The 20,113-nt window shown below is 33.1% G+C and overlaps 2 protein-coding genes across 2 annotated transcripts; both read right to left on the bottom strand.

The window, feature by feature from the left end:
• Positions 1 to 1,212: 1,212 nt before the first annotated feature.
• LOC145563561 (uncharacterized) lies at positions 1,213 to 3,255 on the bottom strand. The gene is made up of 3 exons (XM_081624009.1): positions 2,814 to 3,255; positions 2,362 to 2,450; positions 1,213 to 1,928 (listed from the first exon to the last, which is right to left on the bottom strand). Exons 1-3 carry the CDS (start codon positions 3,226 to 3,228, stop codon positions 1,620 to 1,622), a joined length of 813 nt encoding a protein of 270 aa, XP_081480135.1. The 5' UTR covers positions 3,229 to 3,255; the 3' UTR covers positions 1,213 to 1,619.
• A 10,039-nt stretch (positions 3,256 to 13,294) lies between these two features.
• On the bottom strand, positions 13,295 to 19,506 carry LOC145562900 (agamous-like MADS-box protein AP1). Its single transcript, XM_081623326.1, has 8 exons — positions 19,322 to 19,506; positions 16,777 to 16,855; positions 16,488 to 16,552; positions 16,186 to 16,285; positions 16,020 to 16,061; positions 14,039 to 14,080; positions 13,757 to 13,896; positions 13,295 to 13,397 (listed from the first exon to the last, which is right to left on the bottom strand). Exons 1-8 carry the CDS (start codon positions 19,504 to 19,506, stop codon positions 13,295 to 13,297), a joined length of 756 nt encoding a protein of 251 aa, XP_081479452.1.
• Positions 19,507 to 20,113: the final 607 nt, after the last annotated feature.

Here is a 20,113-nt window from a genome sequence, read left to right as displayed (position 1 = left end):
CCAATTCAGTTCAGTTCAGCTCAATTCAGTAAATATGAACAGGCCCTTTGATACTTTTATCCGGTTTTACCATTATTCTGGCAATACCATCGCATGATTAGCACGTAACTTTATCATTTCCTCTTTTTCTTTCTCAGTCACCATGTCCACAACCCTTAGCTAGCCTTGTCCTACAACTATTCAACAACCATTTCACCACCAACCCGCCCTTATCCAACCATCACATAAGTCACAACCATACCACTAACACAAATCACAAAAACGCCTTATTTGCAAACAAATGAGGGAAACTTTTTTTATATATTTATATATATAATTAACATTACTTTGTATAAATGAGATGGAGGTACTCTTATGGATAAAATATAGTTATCCATATGAATTAATAGTATGATTACTCATATATGAATGAGTAATGGTTACTTTAAACAAAGGTGATCACACCATATAGTTGTTTACACACATAATTTGATATAAACATATAATCATAGAAAGTTCGTAAATAACTCAATTATATATGTAATTATGTTTAAAACAACTTAGGTTTTGTCCAAAAGATATGATCGATTAATATTTTCCACTATTTCTAATCTTTTGAAGGAGGACGTTATCAATGTTACGACACCTTAGCTTGTATTGTATTATAACGTATTTAGGAAAATTTGTTCGAAAAACCTTTTAAAGTGAACTTTTTGTTTAAAAAAAACCTTTTAAAAAAATTTTGGCTATGAAAAACCTGTTTATACAACTTTTTTTGTTCAGGACAACCATGTAGCACTTTTCGTTGTTGACTAGCCTTTTTCCGGCGTTGACCCCCCTTTATCCCACATATGCGTGTCACATGCCTCCTATTTTTCAAATCGATCACACCCCCTTTTTCCTAATTTTACTCTATTTTGGCCTCCAATTAAACACTCTTTCTCCTCTCCTCTCCTCTCCTCTCTCTCTCTCTATCTCTCATCATGAAGTAATTACGGGTTCGTTTGGCATCACTGTGGTTTTCTGTTTTTTGGTTTTTTATTTTGTAAAACTATATGATAAATATCACATAATGAATCAAAAATTATTTAAACTTATTAAAATTATGTTAATTTTGAAAGCTGACAACAAAAAGTGGAAACACCTTTTTCTTATTTCTTGTTTCCTGTTTTTGGTTTTTAGTATTAAAAAAAAAACAGAAAACTAAAAATAAAAAACGATGTCAAACAAGCTTGTAACATTAACGGGAAATGATTTTGGCACACCATAAATTGATTTTGGTACATCCTAAGTGAGAGCAAAGTTTTTTATGTTCTTCTCACATGAGGGTGTGCCAAAATTAATTAAGGATGTGCCAAAATCAATTTCCTACTTTAACGTATTAGATCCTTAAGACTAAATTGTTTAAATAAATGTAAGCTTTAAGTCTCAACAATGATGAGATTGATGACAGCTTAACAAAGTTGCAAAAAAGTGGTAAACTAGACCAATTTGAGGAAAGTTGTTTGATTGCTTAGATTATGAACATTATATATAAACACGTTACATAAACAACATTTAACCCACCTTTTTCGAAAATATATAAAGTTTAAAAAAATAAAAAAAATAAAAATTCCACTTATCTACTAGACTTTTAACAACTAAGCTAAGAGCCAAAAGTCCTTATGACGCTTAGTTGTGATCAAATACCCTCCAACTCTTTTGCTCTTCCTTCGTACCGCAAGGGCCATACAACTAGCATTTTGTATGCAATACTCCACCATTCCACCGCCGCTGCCGCTGCCGCTACCGGCCGCCACCTTGTTGCTTGCCCACATCAGTAACAACCGCCATGATGTTGACAGCTTCTTTTGGCCCAAAACTAGTAGGGATATATTTTGTTTTTTTGCCTCTTCTACTACGGTAGGTCCCTTTTCTTTACCTTCTGCCAATTTAACCTCCACTTCTACCTACACTTTCAATTATTACATCAAAATATAACAACATAATGATACATACACAAAAAAGGAGGATATAACATAAATATGTATTACATGTCTCCTTCATGAATTAATAATTTAATAGTGTGCACGCCACAAAGTTGTACAAATAAAGGTAAGCTCTAAGGAAAACTAATTAAATTAGTTGTTATAAAAAAAAAAGGAAGAAAATAAATGTTAACATAATTTGTGACCAATAAATTAAAGAAACTATGGAGTAGTAGATGTTAATATTGGCAAACGCCTTCATTACATCCAGCTAATGAGCTGAACAATCAAGATATACGCGTACTTTTTTTTTTTCTTTTTTATTTGATCCTTTAAGAGAATTCTAAATGAGTAATAAACAAGGTATGTTCGGATGTGTAATGGACACTATGAGTAGTAAGTAAAGTTAACTCACCTCAGGCTGCTTTGACTGGCACGTCTTTTTCATAGAGTGTAGTAACTCATACACCTTTGGTGACATCTTCTTTCTCGTATCCTCCTTTTCTGTAATATTCACATGAAAATTATATTGGTAAATAAAAAAAACTCCTCAAAGAAAGACAAATAAGCTAAGCAAGCTTAAATGTGTCTAAATTTTACATCCAATTTGAATTAAAAGTCATGACAAATTGTCCTTACGATTAAACATTCTTCTTATACATATAAATTTGCCAAATTTAACTTTAAACAAATTAAAAAATCTAATTTGAACTATAGATTACAAAAGTATACAATATGTTAATATTAGTTATTGGAAATTACCTTGATAATGTAATAAATTACGGACAGAGGGAGTACATAAATATAAATACACGTAGTTATCGTATTAGATTGACAAAGTTGTTCTTGTAGAAGGAATATACAAACCTTGCTTAGTGTTAAGCTTAGCAACATAGAGAAGAACAATAAGATCATGACTTTGAACCGTATGAGTGAGTGTCCATTGAAGGGCAACTTTCGCCTCGGCGCTTGAATCAACCACCACCATGATCTTCCTCCCTACATTTGCCTTCAATTTCTCACAATCTTCCTCAAACTTTGTATCATTGCTACTATCACCTTCAACTACTTGATTATTATTCACATTAGTTTTCTTAACACAATTTGGAGAAGTATTACTACCTAATTTGTTTTGTATGGGAACCTTAACTAAGGGCCTAATTCTATTAACACAAAACGTTTGCAATTTTTTGCCCCCTGTTTTTCCCATATTTTCCTCAATTTTTTGGGATATGAAGAGAAAATGAGGAAAGAGAATGTGTATAAATATGTGGAAAATCATATAGTAGTTGTTAAATATAATGATGATTGGGAATGTGTTAAAAGTGTGAGTCATACTATTACTTTTTCTTTTTAAAATTTTTTTATTTTTTGTTTTGTAAATTAATATATTAATTTTGCTTTTGGCTATTGCTATGATTTTGTTCTATGTTGTTTTTATTTACTCATGTGGGGTTAAAGAATAAAGTCTTCAACGTGGTTGCCATCAAATTGTAGGACCCTTTTTGTCTTGGAAACTTTTATAGATTGATTTGATTAGTTTTTCTCTAGTCCTTAACTCCAATTTACATGATTGCATGAAGAAAAGGGTGATCATATCAATGGTGTTAACAAAATCTACTCCAAATAAAGGGTTGGTGAAAGGGTATAAAATCTTATTTTAAGTACTTTGTATTATACAATTAGTATAAATGAGGTAAGATTATACACATTTTTTTTATAAGAAGAGAGTTATAGGTGGAAGGAATGAATCCTTTTTGATTTTTGTTGGTTAAATACTAACACTTTTCAATAAAAGATAGAGTGGACTGTGAATTTATAAAGTGTTAAGGGTTCATGATATTAAATCTATAGTTTGAAAATGACGATCGTAATAAAAGTAATTAAGTATAAGAATGTGATATGATTTGATGTATGTAACTCTTGTTTATTACGAGCATAGAATTGATACAGTAGCATGCATTTTGTGCAAGAATGACACTCCATACGTATAGTAGTAGGTAATAGCCAGTGAATTTTAGGCTTCCGATATATAGGATAATTAAATTATCTTGAGGTTGAGAGATCAATTCTAAGGACTAATTTGGATAGGATAATCCTATTTTAATTTAGATTGCTAGAGAATAAATTATTAAGGTAATATATCTATTGAAGGACATGCATATTAGTTTAGAAAACTCTTATTAATCATTTGTACAAAAGTTGGTCTGCCATACATGCAATAAAATAAACAAAAGAGTAGTATAGAAGCTAAGTGACTTATCAATGAAAAAAAAAATTAGAAAAGATGAGGTTTGTCATGTTGAATCATGTAAAAGATATGCAAGATTATTCTGAATTAGGACGGTATACTATTACATGTAATTTTACTTGCTTTTGTAAACTTCGTGTCATTTAAATACATGATACTAATCATTTTTTTTTTTTTTTTGATCAACAACATGATACTAATCTGAAGTTGGGCATTCTATGCACAAGACCTTGTAGGAACTAGAATTGATCGATCAATTTAAGCGTAGACATTCATATGTAAGCGCGTTCTTACGCGCACATACATGTATTATTAGATGAGTTTGGTTTTTATGCCATTTGTCGACAAAAGGTGCACCCCTTACTTCATTTTATGACTATCTTTCTGTCTACATCGTCTACATCATTTGATCTTTGTGACTCAACCTCTTTACACTAGAGAAAAAAACATATTCAATCATAATTTATCCTGTTAACCATTAAGAAGTAATAATCAATATAATAATTGCATCAACAACAATTAATAGTATATAAAAGAAAATGGGTTATTATTATTTTCCTCTTAAAAAAAAAAAAGGAAAAGCAAAGATAAGCTACATTGGTCTTTGAGTGCAAAACAAGCTTCTAAGCAAACAAAAGTATAATCTATCTAATTTATTGCAACTTTATCTTCTTCTATATTATACTTCAGTTGGCTGCAATTTAATCAGAATTCTAACTTTTGAGACAATAATGATTAGGCATAATGTAGTGATTGTTTTTATAGTATTTTTTAATTTTTTTCAATTTTTTTTGGGTGGGTCTATAGTTTGGTAACCAATTAATCATCAATGTTAGTGTAAGCCAAGCTAAGAGTCAAAATAACATTTTCACCAAAAAAAAAAAAAAAAAAAAAAAAAAAATGTACTCAAAAGTTTTCTTTTTTAATATTAGGGTGGCTAACATGTGCGATGTGGACGCTATAACTTGTCATGTTCGGGGTTTCTTTTGGTTTGACCTTAAAAAGTCACAAATTTAGTTGTTGACAGTATTAATGATAAAAATTACATAAATATTAATAAAGGTATAATTATCCACACACTATTCATAAACGTTCAAAGGAAGAGGTATTAATAAGGGAAAATAAGTAAATAAAATTTTAAAGGGTATGATTGTCAAAACATTATTACTTTGAAACTAGTTATTTGCCCGGATGATGACTAAATCTAAAAGGGTTAATGTTCAACAATCCCTACCTTTTAAAAGTACGAGAAAACACTTATGGATAGTGTGAGGATAATTATATCCTTAAAATGTTTGTTTACCACAATGTCCCTATTGATATGATGTTAATTGTCTCAACCCTTTTCCTTGTGTATTGTAATTTAACTCTTATGAATAATGTTTGGATAATTATACCCTCTAAATATTTATTTATTTTTTTATTTGTCTTCATTAAAGTTAATTGTCTTTTTTTTTCCAATAAACTCTTAATATATAATAGTGTGTAGACATTTATACCCATAAAAATATTTGTTTACATATATTTCCCTCATTATATTGTCAACAACTGAAAGAGCTCCCGCAAATGGTTAGCTAAGGTGCACACATCGTGTGCAAGCAGCCACTCTAGTATTAATAAATGAATGAAAATATAACTATACTTTTTTTTTAAAAAAAAAATTGCATCAATAGAACGAATAATATCTTTATTATTTTGTTCTTTCAAAAAAAAAAATATATCTTTAATAATTTGTTATCCATACTAACTGTAGTTAGTCTACGGGCCTGTTCACATTTACTGAATTGAGCTGATTGGAGTTGAACTGAACTGAACTGAACTAATTGGAGCTGAACTGAACTGATTGGAGCTGAACTGAACTGCAATTAAGCTAAAGTGAACAGGCCCTACATATGGTTAAATGTACAAAATAAAAATTAATTTTTTTTTAAAAAAAAAAACCTTATTTTCACTCATTAAAATACAAATGCACAAAAATAATTTTTTTATGTCACTAACCAATTATATGATACATGAGTCATGAGCTAGGGTTTTTAAAGGCCGTAAAAAAAAAAGTCCTTAGGTTCACACTCCTTAATAGTACTCCTATAGTTATATTCCTATTAGAAAAACGAATTAGATCCGCCTAACCTAATAATCCGTTTAACTTAACCCACTATTATGAATTATGATCATATATCCTTCAAATTCCCACTTAAACAATATATAAAGCTATTCTAACAAGTAACAACCTTCTTCTCTCTGTCAAAGATAAAAAGACAAACTTCTTCTCTACTCTTTAATTTTTCACTTCCATTAAGAACAAAACGGTACTCTTTCTTCCTCGTTATATTTTCATGTTATTATTACTCGTAAAATTAATTTGCTCAATTCTAATTATTTACTCTTTTTTCCCCGATCAACTTTTAGCAATGTTAAGTGATTTTATTTTTGTTGCAAAGTTGTATTGATTATGATTTGAGTTAATTTGTTAGAAAAAAGAATCATAAATTTGATAATTTCCCCATTATATTCGTTCTTTAACCATAATTTCGAGAAGACTAATTTCTATTTTTGTTTAATCCACCGTTAAAGGGTTTGTGGTAGGGTTTAGGGTTTTTGATTTACTTAATTAAATTTTTATTTTTGAAATATTATTATTCAAAATTCGTTGATCAAGTCAAATTTGATAATTTCTTGTACGATGATGACGCAGAACACTTAAACAATGGGTTTAACTTGTTGCCTTCCGATTAGAGATGATCCACCAGAATCAGAAACAGAAACAGAAAATTCTCATGCTTCATCGTCAAGAAATTGCTTAATTTCTTTTCATTCCATACATAATAAGGTATCTATTCCTCTCTTTTTTCTTTAACTATAATTAATTTCAAAATATTAAAATTGCTAGCGGCTCAAAACCACTAGTTTTTAGTAATATCTTGCGATTTTTACTATAGAGTAAAAACGCACTGAGGAATCAAGAAATTATTTTGGGCAATTTTTTCTATAGAGTAGCCTATTAATTTGCTGTTCTACGAACCAATCATAAGATTCATAATTTAACTACTAGTAGGTAAACTATAATATACTCGATCGGATCCTCTTCATTGTTTGGACGATGATTATCCAAAAAAAAAAATCAAAGCAGGAAGAACTTTTCGAGATGGAGGCAAGAGGGAGTAAATATAATTGGTGTGTGCATTTTATATCGAGAATAATAAAATTAAGTAATCTACATTAGACTTGACTTTTATTTCTTTTGTTCATTCCTATTATTGTTACAGATCAAAGGAGTATTCCATGGAAACGAAGTCCATCATCTTCCTAATTCATTGCAATCGCGAGAGATCTTAAATACAAGCTCATATCGCGTTCATCCAAATAGCGTACCAAAATCCCCCAGGACTACTGTGATCCTTAATAAACCTGCTGCATCTGTCAACAGGACAGTCAAATCTGAGATCTTAGATACTAGCTCATCTCTTGATCACCCAAGAGTCGAAAGTGGACAAAATCAGCCTTCCGAACAAAGCCTTAATGAGGTAGTTGTAATTCCTGATGATGAAGCAGCTACTACTGTCAATGAGATAGTCACAACTGAGATCGTAAACACAAGTTCATGTGGCAAACACACAAATGTAGAAAGTGGACATCTTCAGTTTTCAGAACAAAACCCTGTTGTAGAAGCAGCTCTTGACAGAGCAGCTGCTTCTGACACTGAGGAAGTCACAGCTGAGATCTTAAACACAAGCTCATGTCGCGAACACCATCATCAGTCTTCAGAACAAAATTCCGGGATTTATCCAGTTCCAGACAGTACTGCTGCTGCTGTCAGTGAGGAAGTTACAGCTGAGATTAAAAACACAAGCTCATGTCGCGAACACCATCGTCAGTCTTCAGAACAAAACCCCGGGACTGATCCAGTTCCTGACAGTACTGCTGATGCTGCTTCTGTCAGCGACGAAGTCACAGCTGAGATTATAAACACAAGCTCATGTCACGAACACCATCATCAGTCTTCAGAACAAAACCCCGGGATTGATCCAGTTCCTAACAGTACTGCTGCTGCTACTGTCAGTGATGGAGTCACTGAAACCTTAAATCCAGGCTCATATCACGTTCACCAAAATGTCGAAAATGTGCAGTCCCCAGAAGAGGGACTACATTGGAAGACTGAGATAGATTCCTGTGCTAAAGAAGCCTCTCCTAAGTCAGAAAAGTCATTTACAAAAGCAGATGGAACATTTTATGAAGTGTTTCCATCAGCAGACGATGAGGACGTTTATCCGACCTGTTTGGAAGGTATAACGCTTTTACTTTAATTAATTTCATGATATCAGTCCATATGATGTGTCCTTCGCTGTTGTTTTTGTAGGCAAAAGCGAGGATTATCACAGTCCGAACTTCCTTAAATAAATCAATATTCTACTGGGTTTCTTAATGCAGATAACTCCGCCAGTGGGTTTCCCGCTGCCAGTCCCAAGCCTGGATAAAGGAGGAGGGTTACGATAGGCCAGTGACAGCCAGTATAAAACTTCGTCACATCCCATGACATGAGCCAAACAGATATTTTCGTGGGGGCGTTCCCTACTCAGCGACGCGCTGCACTTCCTAGACCCGGGTGTAGTGATAAGTATGCAAGGGTTGCTAGGTCGTCGCCCAGAAGCGACGCGCCACATTGCCCGAGTGTGGTGTCAAATGAGCAAGGGCGTGCCGTTGGGGCGTTCCCTACTGAGCGACGCGCTGCACTTCCCAGACCCGGGTGCAGTGATAAGTATGTAAGGGTTGCTAGGTCGTCGCCCAGAAGCGACGCGCCATATTGCCCAATTGTGGTGTCAAATAATCAAGGGCTTGGAGTTGGGATCAGGAGGGAGCGTGGGAGAAAAGAATTTAGTTTGCGGATTGGTTCTTGGAATGTGGGGTCTCTTACGGGAAAATCAGCAGAATTGGTAGAAGTAATGAAAAGACGACGCGTGAACATCATGTGCCTCCAAGAGACAAGATGGACAGGAGAAGGAGCTCGAGGCTTGGTTTTGGGGTATAAGGTATGGTATGTTGGGCAAGAAACGAGCCACAGAACAAGGAATGGTGGAGCTAGGAACGGAGTTGGTGTGGTTCTCGATGAGAGGTTGGCAAAAGAGGTGATCGAGGTCTATCGGAAGAACGATAGGTTGATAAGGCTGAAGTTGCTATGTGGCAAGGAGATTGTGAATGTTATCAGTGCTTATGCTCCCCAAGTGGGTTTAGATGCAGAAGAGAAACGACAATTTTGGGAGGACCTAGACGAGGTGGTGCAGGGTGTCCACCACTCAGAGAAGTTATATATTGGAGGGGATCTAAATGGGCACGTTGGGGCGAGCCGAGATGGCTATGAGAGTGTCCATGGAGGCTTTGGGTATGGGCAGAGGGACGCCGGTGGTGAAGCTATTATGGATTTTGCCCAATCATATGATTTAATTTTGGCTAATACTTGGTTTAAGAAGAGGGATTCACACTTGATAACTTTTCGGAATGGAGAAAATGCAACTCAAATAGACTTCCTGCTCACAAGGAGCATAGATAGACAAAGTTGCATAAACTGTAAGGTTATCGCAGGGGAGAGTGTGGTCACCCAACACCGGCTATTGGTAATGACTATTCGTCTGAAAGAGAAGGCGAAGAAAAAAGTTAGACAAGAAGAACCAAGGATAAGATGGTGGACCCTAAGGGATGCAAAAGCTAAGGTTTTTACAGAAAAGGTAATTGAAGAAGCGGATTGGGATGGAGAGGTGGATCCGGACATGACTTGGTTACGAATGAAGAACTGTTTCCTAAGAGTGGCCAAAGAGGTCTTAGGGGAAGTAAGGGGAAGAACTTCGGTACAGAGAGATACTTCGTGGTGGAATGAAGAGGTGAAAGCAGTAATTAAGCAAAAAAGGGAATGCTATCAAGCCTTAGGAAAATGTAGGAGTGATGAAACCTTTGCAGCGTATAAGGAGGCTAAGAGTAAGGCAAAGGCAGCTGTTCGCCAAGCAAAAGAAAAGGCATATCAGGAGGTTTATGAAAAGCTTGATTCCAAGGAGGGAGAAAGGATCATTTATAAGATGGCAAAGAGAAGACAAGAGGCAAGGAAGGATATTGGCATGGTGAAGTGTGTCAAAGATAAGAACCAAATGGTCCTAGTGCAAGAGGAGGGCATCAAGGACAGGTGGAAGGGGTACTTCGATGAATTATTTAATGGAAGTAATGGAGTTGTGATAGGAGATACCTCTATGAGTGATGAAGAAATCAACATGGAGTATGTGCGAAGGATTAGGAGAGTAGAGGTGGAGATTGCCTGAGGAAGATGAAACCTAAGAAGGCGGTTGGCCCTGATGGGGTACCGATAGAGGTGTGGAGGTGTTTGGGTAAGATTGGTATTGATTGGTTAACAAACCTTTTCAACAAGATATGGACGGCTACAAGGATCCCACAAGATTGGAGGAAGAGCACCTTGGTCCCGGTTTATAAAAACAAAGGAGACGCTCAAGATTGTTCTAACTATCGAGGAATTAAGCTTATGAGCCATACTATGAAGTTGTGGGAAAGGGTGATTGAACAAAGGTTGAGGGCATGCACAAGCATTTCAGATAACCAATTTGGTTTTATGCCTGGGAGATCTACTATGGAGGCAATCCATTTGATAAGACAAATGATGGAGTTTTATAGGGTAAAGAAGAAAGATCTTCATATGGTCTTTATTGATTTAGAGAAGGCATATGACAAGGTGCCAAGAGAGATACTTTGGTGGGCAATGTTGAAGAAAGGTATCCCACGAAGGTATGTAGACCTAGTTAAGGATATGTATCGGGATGTGTCAACAAATGTGAGGACATGCGGAGGGTTGACAAAAGATTTCCCTATTACAATCGGATTGCATCAAGGGTCTGCATTAAGCCCTTTTCTTTTTGCAACGGTTCTAGATGAATTAACTAGACCAATTCAAGATGAGGTTCCATGGTGTATGCTGTTCGCAGATGATATCGTTTTGGTGGATGAGACTAAGGATGGGGTTAATGTCAAGTTGGAGCAATGGAGGCAAAGGTTGGAATCTAGAGGGTTTAAGCTAAGTCGGAGTAAGACTGAATATTTGGTATGTCGTTTTGGCACTCAGAGGGGGACAAGCAATGAAGTGGTGAGTTTGGATGGAAAGGATTTGACCATGAGTGAATGTTTTAAGTACCTAGGGTCGATCATCCAGAAGAATGGTGACATTGATCAAGACGTGACCCACAGGATTAAGTCAGGGTGGCTTAAATGGAGAGCGGCCACGGGAGTGTTATGCGACCGCAGCATTCCCTTAAAGTTGAAGGGAAAATTCTACAGGACTGCCATAAGACCAGTGTTGCTCTATGGTACAGAATGTTGGGCTTCTAAGAAAGAGCATATTAAAAAGATGGAGGTTACGGAAATGCGCATGTTAAGGTGGATGTGTGGAAACACTTTAAGAGATAGAATCAGAAATGAGGTTATTCGCAAGAAAGTAGGTGTGGCGGGCATTGTAGATAAATTAAGGGAAAATCGTCTGCGTTGGTTTGGACATGTAAGACGGAGACCCGAGGGTGCACCGGTGCGAAGAGTGGAAGAGTGGGACCATGGAGGGATTAAACGAGGAAGAGGGAGACCAAAGATGACTTGGTTGGAAGGAGTGAGGAAGGATATGAAGTGCATGGATTTACGTGAGGATGAAGTTTTGGATCGTAAGGGATGGAGGAGAAAGATTTATGTTGATGACTACACGGAATAATCAAATTTGGTTCATGTTAGCCGACCCCACTTTTGGGATTAAGGCTTTGATTGATTGATTGATTGATTGATTGTTTCTTAATGCAGATTATGAACCTGACAATCCCAGGATAGTTACAGAATGTTCACACCATTTCCACCTTAGCTGTATATACGATTGGTTGGAACGAAGTGAGAGGTGTCCAATTTGTTTCAGGGTAATGCATCTTCCTTTTTTCACTTCTTGCTGGCAATTTGATTATCTATTCGCTGATTTTTGTGATTTTGAAGGTTTTATGTGTCACGTTATATTCATTTTGTACCGTGATTTTAAATTTTATTTGTGACGTACATGTGTATGTATAGTGGTTATTATTCTTCCTTGACTGATAAAATTTCTTTTAATTGTTGTAGCTGATGGTGATTAGTGAAAACTGATGATTATAATCACGATCTTGGAGCACACCAAAAACTTAAGACAACGGACATTAAAGAAGTAAAGAGATAATTCGACATTTGAGTAACGTTGGCGGCTTAAATTTAACTGCAAATACGAGTAAAACGAAGTTATAGGTTTTGTAGTTAGTTTTGTAGCTAGAACTCTCTCAAATGTAATTAGCAAGAAACGACGGTATAGACACACGATTTGCGTTTATTTCTTAAAATTGGCTTACTGAATTCCTGTAGATTTAATTGTCAAGGTGATAGGGTAACTAATTATGAAAACTATTGTAGTATTCCTACTTAGGAATGAAAAGTGTACAATTAATCTAGTGCATTTAGAGTTTCAACTAGTGCGAATGGAAAACCTAAATAAATAGTTCAAAGTATGAGTATTAACTTTGAATAACACTTTTGTTTACTTCAATTTTAGGGTTATAAAAATTTGGAGGATAAATTTGTGGGGATAGTCATTTTGTGCCAAAAATAGTACTCCGTAGAATTTTGTACCTCAGTTTTTATTATAGAAACTTTTAATAGGTGGCACGTCTGTTGTTAGTAGTAAGAATTAAATTGTAGTCATAAGAAAACACATTTTATAATTGTTATAATATTTATAATATAAATAGTATAACCACTTAGGGTAAGGATATACAGTATTGAAATTGGCCAAGAGGTGCAAAACCATATAAGTAGATACAAACATGCAATACCATTTATAAGTTTAAATTATTATAACCAACTTTGTTGTTGCATAATATATGAAAATCCAACTCGTGCATTAAACGAGCTTAATTAGTAACGAGTTACTGCAGTAACAAATTATAATACATGCATAATACAACTCTAATAATTGGTCTTTTTTTAGGGCTTCATGAGCAATATAATTTAGATACATTAATATCTCATAAATACCTTGAGTTGATTACTCTCAATTAGTAAAGCATCCCATGTGGCACAAGTATATTGGTTCGAGTGTCAGATCAAGATCATTCCTCCTTCCTTCACCACCAAGTTCACCTTGGTATGCACCACTGCATGATGAACATAACTGTTATGTTACCAACATAATGGCATTGTTAAGCAACTAGCTATTTGATGATTTGATCAGAGGTTGCTTAATTAATATTTCATGGTTTTAGCCTTCTACTACCCTAGGTTTATGATACATGTATGAAATTATTAGGGTGATACACGACTTACCCTTCACCTGACAGTCAGTGCTTAGATAAGTGAAATTCAAGTGAATCGACTTGTCGTGTAGTTTCTAATTTCTATGGGTTATTGGGATAAGGGGCCCTTCCTAGAAAGTTGGTCGAACCCTTAATTATGATATCGACTAATAGGCTAATGATAATGGTGATTCAAAAAAAAAAGAAAAGAAAGAGATTACCCCATGTTCAAAGAAGGTGGTGGAGGTGGAAGTAGGAAATTAGATGCATCAGAAGGGCCTTCTTGATTTCGCGGTGGTGACTGCTGCTCCTGCCACTGCAACTGTTGCACTTGTGCCATGTTTTTTCCTTTCTCCTTGATCTGCATAACATTGTACGTAAGTATTTTCCAACAAAACCAGCAAACAAAATTTAAGTAAACTAGCAAAATCATGTTAGTTGATCAACCAAAAGTACAGGATTATTTAATGTCAACTACATAATTAACTGAAGTATGAAAGTACCTTCTTTGACAGCATATTGTTGTGCACCTGTATTGCCCTCTCCTGCAAATTGAAGAACGTATGATAAGCGCAACATGTAAATTAACAAGAGTGGGTAAAAAAAAAAAAGGTCGGGTCAAGTTTGTGTTCGTGTTTATTACAATACGAATCAAAAGCTCCTCAAGCTAAACTTCACCCATTTACAGGTTGATTTGAAAACTCTTTAATTTGAAATAAAATTGAATTGAAGAGTTTACTATAGATCAAGAAAGTAGCTTAGTATATTTAATTTAGAGTTTTCATTTGAGTACATAATGTAAGGATGACTTTTGAGTGGCTACGATATAATTGTGGTCATTGTATTAAATCTGATCACAACCATTCGTTTATGTTTGACTAATATGAACGGTTGATATAAATTATTTTTTTATTTTTATAAAAAAGAAAAATTGAAAAAAAAAATCATGATTTGTCAGTTTCTTTTGTGTTACAGTAGGTTTGCTCCATCTAGTTCTTCTATCCCATTCCAGATCAATTAAGGCTAAAAACTTTCAGTTCACCAAGCATTATGATGGAAACTAGTACTCCGTATGCAGGTGTATTTATTGCAAATCAATCAATTTGGGGAAAAACTAATTAACTTCATCTTCTTTCATGCATCATAGATAGACCTCAATTTTCTTTTCGTAATAAGAGAAGAATTTGCAGAATGAATGTTGCAGGAAATTCTACTCTCCATTTCTTTCGTAGAATTCGAACAAGATTGAGGAGCAAAGCCAAAAATTAACTACTCGTAATCAAGAGAAACTGACAATTTTTTTTTTTTTTTCAAAATTTTTAAACAAAAAATAAAAAAGTAAACCCTATCAACGGTTCATATTAGTCAATATAAAATGAATGGTTATGATTTGATTTGAAAACTATCCCATAATGTAATTATCATCCACTTAGAACATTTAGCCGGCCAAGTTTCTTACTTTGCCCTAACCTAAATTACTTGATAAAAAAAGTTTATGTTCATAATCAACCTAAATGTAATGGATGATGAAATACGGAGTAACACTTAAGTAAATCATAAATAGTGTTAAAAAATCTAATCATGCAACTCCTTACGCACATTTTTCATTACTATTAATGAAGAAAACACATCAATAATTATCAAATAACAACAAATTAAAGATTCCAAGTTCTTTAAAATTGTTTTACATACATTTTTGTCAATTTAATTTCTAAAATAAAGAAAAAACTAGTAAAATTAAATTAAATCAGACAAAAAGTAAACGTCATTGGGTTAACAAGGACTAGTTTATTTGTCATGGAAAACATTTACACCACCCGGTTAGGACAATCTAAGGACACAAATTGTTTCTTTGTTATCAATTTAGTTTAGGAAATTTTGTGAAAAACTACCTATTAAAAAAAATGTTGTAATTGACTACCTAATTTTTGAAAAATATTGTAATTTACTACCTTAGGCCGGAATATGAAGTTTGACCAAAATTGTCCGGCGTTGACTTGGTCACGTTGATTTGGGAAAGAAAGGGGTCATTAAGTGTCACGTGATGGTCACATGACCAAGTCAACACCGGAGAATTTTGATATAACTTCATATTACAGCCTAAGGTATTAAATTACAACATTTTTCAAAAATTAGGTAGTCAATTACAACTTTTTTTTAATAGGTAGTTCCTCGCAAATTCTGGATTATAATAGGTAGTTTTTCACAAAATTTCCTTTAGTCTATGATTGTCACAAGAGTGGAGATAATCGATAGAATATGAATCATATTCTTGGACTTCAAGCATCTCAATCAAAAGGTTAAGTAAATAATTTAAGCCCAAGTATATGTTTTATACTCTATTAATAATCATATTAACAATCAAAGACATGTATTGGAGATCGTGAAAAACAAAAATGAATAGAAAAGAGTATGAAAACTGTACTTATCTTTCACCAAAAAGAAGCCAATATGAACCTAATGGCTGATTAAAAAGGGCATTACCTTTTTCTGGAGCTCAGAGATGGACTCATGCATCAGTTGGTTCTGTCATAAAATTCAAGCAAGTTAAAATCTAGATCCAGAAATGTTTTTAATTGTTAAATTTCGAAATACTTTGTTGTTTTCAATTGATCAATTACTTATAGTTACAATAAAATAATCAATATACCTTCTTTGATCGAACATTTTTTAGAGCAGTATCAAGTTGTTGCTCTAAACTTTGGAGTTCTTTCACGTTGAGTGAGTCTAACTCTTGTCCTAAGTATTGCCTGATTAAACATACATGTTACATTTTTAACATCATTTTATACACATAAATTGTACAAGTAAAAGTTGACATTATGAGACATTTACAAAGGGAATGCCTAATACAAAAAGGGCATGTAACAAATATGTAGAACACCTTACACGAAAAGGGTGAGTGACGAACTTGGAGTATGTCACATACACAAGTCTAGCTTGTCACCATACCTGTGATTTCTATGTAGAAGTTCAAGCTTGGCCTTCAGTTTGGCGAAGTCAAAGGTCCAATTTACCTATATTTAACAAAAAACAGTCATGAAAATACCTAATTCCTTATAAATATTTAGAACAATAACGTTACGTACACGTACGTGAAAAACATTAGTTGCTTGCCCAAATACATGTTGGAAGAACTCGAAAATGTAGTTGGTATGTATACGTATAAATCATAAAAATGTTACTATACATGCAAACATTGCATATGTACATTTTTACATACAATGTTTAGATGTACTACCTCTGAGTCTGGATCATTAGAAGTTAGCCGCCTTTCTGCATAAGAGTACCTCTCATACCTCTCTAGGATCTTCTCCATACTTTGAAGCAATAGAACAACATTAAAAATTAGCATAATTAATTAAATTTGGAATTAAAAAGACATATAAAATCCACTATTTCATAACCCTAGACCACGAAAAATCATATACACGTACTCTTATATGTGATGTTACTAGTACTCATCAATTTATGATACAGAACATTCATGATTCTGTATCTTAAGTTTTCACAATTTCTTTTTTTTCTCTGATCCATATCATTGGGAATCTTTCTTAAAGTCACATCTTTGGATAAGAGTTTTTTATTTTTTTTATTTTTTTAAATTGTTATTTAATATTGATGAATTTGTTAAAGTAAGAACCCTTAACACCTTAAGAGCAAACAAATTAACGATAATAAAGTTTTACTTAAATAATTTACTTTCTAAAAATCTCTTATATGAAACAGTATACTTATAATTCATCTAAAAATCTCTTGATATATATTTTAACATATATGCAAATTAAAGTAAAAGGAGAAAAGTGCAAAAAGCATGCATATCTTCATTTAATGATAAAATGAGCATCTAGCTATTTCACTAAAAGAGTATTTAGCTTGTGGGCTAATTTGCACTTTCAATAAAAGAGTGCTAAAAATATAAACAAAAATAATTATGATGACAAATTTTCCTATGAAAAGAAATGGACTTGGTATCACTCATACGTGTCGTTTTGTTTTTTAATATACGAAAATTAGGCGAAAAGGTAATACATAATATTAAAGTCATTCAACGATCCATTATGATGGAACTAGAAGAAAATTGTATGAAGCAATTTGAATACAAAATTCTCCTCTTCTATATGGAAAAACAGAAAAACCAATATTAATCCCTATGATGTATTTTATACGGAGTATCGAATTTTGATTGAAAATTGTACGGGAAAAATTCTTATTGTGACTTGAGAGTTAACCCTAGATTACTAAACAAGATCAACATTTTTTATTTTATTTTTTTGTTAGATAGACAAGATCAACTCTTATGTCATTCCAATCTAATTAATTTTTTACTAATTAATAAGTAAGGTGTAAACACTAAGAATAAAAATGAGGAAAATTCATTGTATATAGCACATGTAGAAAAGAACAAAAATAAAGGACGAAATTGACAAGAGATAGCAAGGTCAAGATTAGTTCAATTCAATTCGTTTGAACCAATAAAATTGATGTGTAAATAATAAATTAAATTAAATTAAAGCTGAGCAACAAACAATTAATACTTAGTTTCATTGTATGGTCAAATCTACCATTACCCATTGGATAAAGTCTTTGTACATTATACAAATTTTATAATTTTATTTATGTCCAAAGTACTAAATAATTTATTAACCAAATATGCTACTAGCTTTAGCTGAATTCATTCAAGTAGCAAACAATTCAAGCATGTTCAAATTCTGTAAGTAGTACAAAAATTATGTTTCCTTCCCAATATTATTTCATGTAGCTACCCTTCATCATCAGCTATGTCAATCTATGACAGTAGCTTTAGACTACTTTAAAAAAATCCAATAATATATACTCACATTTTTTTTATAGAAAAAAAAAATAGTTTGTAAAATTTTACAAGCACTCCGTAATTTGTTGATGTTCATTTATTCATTTGTAGTCTAGTTCCTTCTGATTTTATTTGTTACGGAGTACATTACTAGCTTAATATCGAACCATCAATTAATTTTTGAACCGAGAGTTTATTAAAAACTAACCTAACAAGCTAGCCATTATCAATACTAATCCACGTCCTTATGGCTAAAAAAAAAAAAAAAGAGTAATAAATAATAAATAAAATAAAATAAAATTTGAAAAAAAAAGCCGTTTTGGTATCAATTTTATATATATATATATATATACTACCTCCGTTAACATTTTCTTGCAACTTTGGAATATTTTATATCTTTCAAATAATACCCCAAAGTTGCAAGTAAATGTTAACGGAGGTAGTATATATTTATTAGGGTTAGTTTATAACTACTGTAGTAAATTTTCCTATTACAAATACTTTTTAAATATATATTCAGATAAATCGAATCGAATTATGTCACAAATAAATCCGAGGGTTATAAATTTTTTTTTTCTTCTTTTTTTTAACGGGATATAAAATGTTTTCTTGCATGAAAATAGTTAGGTTTTACATGTATTTCCTAATCTATACAAGTTCATCATAGTATACATCAAACAAACCTTATTTTTGCTTTAACCTTTCTTTGTGTATTTCATTAACCATTTTTTTTTTTTTAAAAAAAAACATTTTTGAAATCCAAGTAATAATTAAATACAACACACGTGAAGGGGTAAAAAAATATTGATACAAAACAAGTAAAGAATATTTTTAAAATTAAGGTTCAAGTTATAAAAATTGCAAGATTTACTCACCATTAAATACATAGACCTAAATATAGAATAATATAGTTACTATTAAGATACATACTATATACGGAATATAAATAAAATTGGTACAACAATATACTTACGAAGAATCAGAGGAATACTCAAAGAGTTTTCCACGGTGAGAAAAAACGATTAGAGCAACTTCAGCATCACAAAGAACTGATATTTCATGTGCTTTTTTAACAAGCCCACTTCTTCTCTTTGAGAATGTTACTTGTCTATTTATCTTGTTTTCTATCTTCTTTAGCTGCACCCTTCCTCTCCCCATTTTCGATACCACTATATTGTGATGGACGATGATTTTTAATTACACCAATCGATGCGTGATTTAATTTTCTAGACGGCCCTAGCTAGACAAGGAAAGGATATGGTGGTGGTGGTGGTATATATGGAATTTTTGGGGGTAAAGAGAGTGTTGTACGGGTTAGGAAAAGGTAGGAGGAGGAGTATTCATGATTATTGATGAGGGGAAGATAAGTTTATTTTTTTAATTTTATTTTTTATGATTTATATTTAAAATATAAATGTTGATTTATTGTTTTATGAAAAGGAAATGTGGTTTTTATGAAAACCAAAAGTGGTTTATGGGATGTTGTGTTGTCGAGCTAGGAATGTTTGATCTTTTTAGAGGAAGAAAATGGACCCTACACGCACGGGGAGTATGCTCAATTTTTAGCCTAATTATGCGGATGTTTGATTAGTGTCTATTAAAATAAATTTAGGGTTTGCTAATCAAGTGCTGAATGTACGTGAAATTATGTTAGTTAATTTTGTAAGTAAAAGTTTTAGTGGGTTTGTTAAGATTGGTGGAAATAGTGAAGGAAGAAGAGAGAAGGAAGACATTGTTGAGGGAAGACAGAGCTTGATTGTTTTGA

This window comes from Chenopodium album, chromosome 10 (assembly GCF_948465745.1).
Source record: "Chenopodium album chromosome 10, dcCheAlbu1.1, whole genome shotgun sequence".
NCBI classification, from domain to species: Eukaryota; Viridiplantae; Streptophyta; class Magnoliopsida; order Caryophyllales; family Amaranthaceae; genus Chenopodium; species Chenopodium album.
Note: the sequence above shows the minus strand (reverse complement) of the source record. Positions and strands in the feature narration are given on the sequence as shown.

Bases quoted from the DNA above. Each gene is read 5' to 3' on its own strand.
- LOC145563561 (XM_081624009.1), bottom strand. From the start codon at position 3,228: ATGATTTTCCACATATTTATACACATTCTCTTTCCTCATTTTCTCTTC. The intron at 2,451-2,813 runs GTTTGTATATTC...TGAATATTACAG, and splicing joins TAAGCTTAACACTAAGCAAG to AAAAGGAGGATACGAGAAAG. The intron at 1,929-2,361 runs GTGAGTTAACTT...TTGAAAGTGTAG, and splicing joins GCCAGTCAAAGCAGCCTGAG to GTAGAAGTGGAGGTTAAATT.
- LOC145562900 (XM_081623326.1), bottom strand. From the start codon at position 19,506: ATGGGGAGAGGAAGGGTGCAGCTAAAGAAGATAGAAAACAAGATAAAT. The intron at 16,856-19,321 runs GTAAGTATATTG...ATTGCTTCAAAG, and splicing joins GAGTATTCCTCTGATTCTTC to TATGGAGAAGATCCTAGAGA. The intron at 16,062-16,185 runs GTATATTGATTA...ATTTTATGACAG, and splicing joins AAAATGTTCGATCAAAGAAG to AACCAACTGATGCATGAGTC.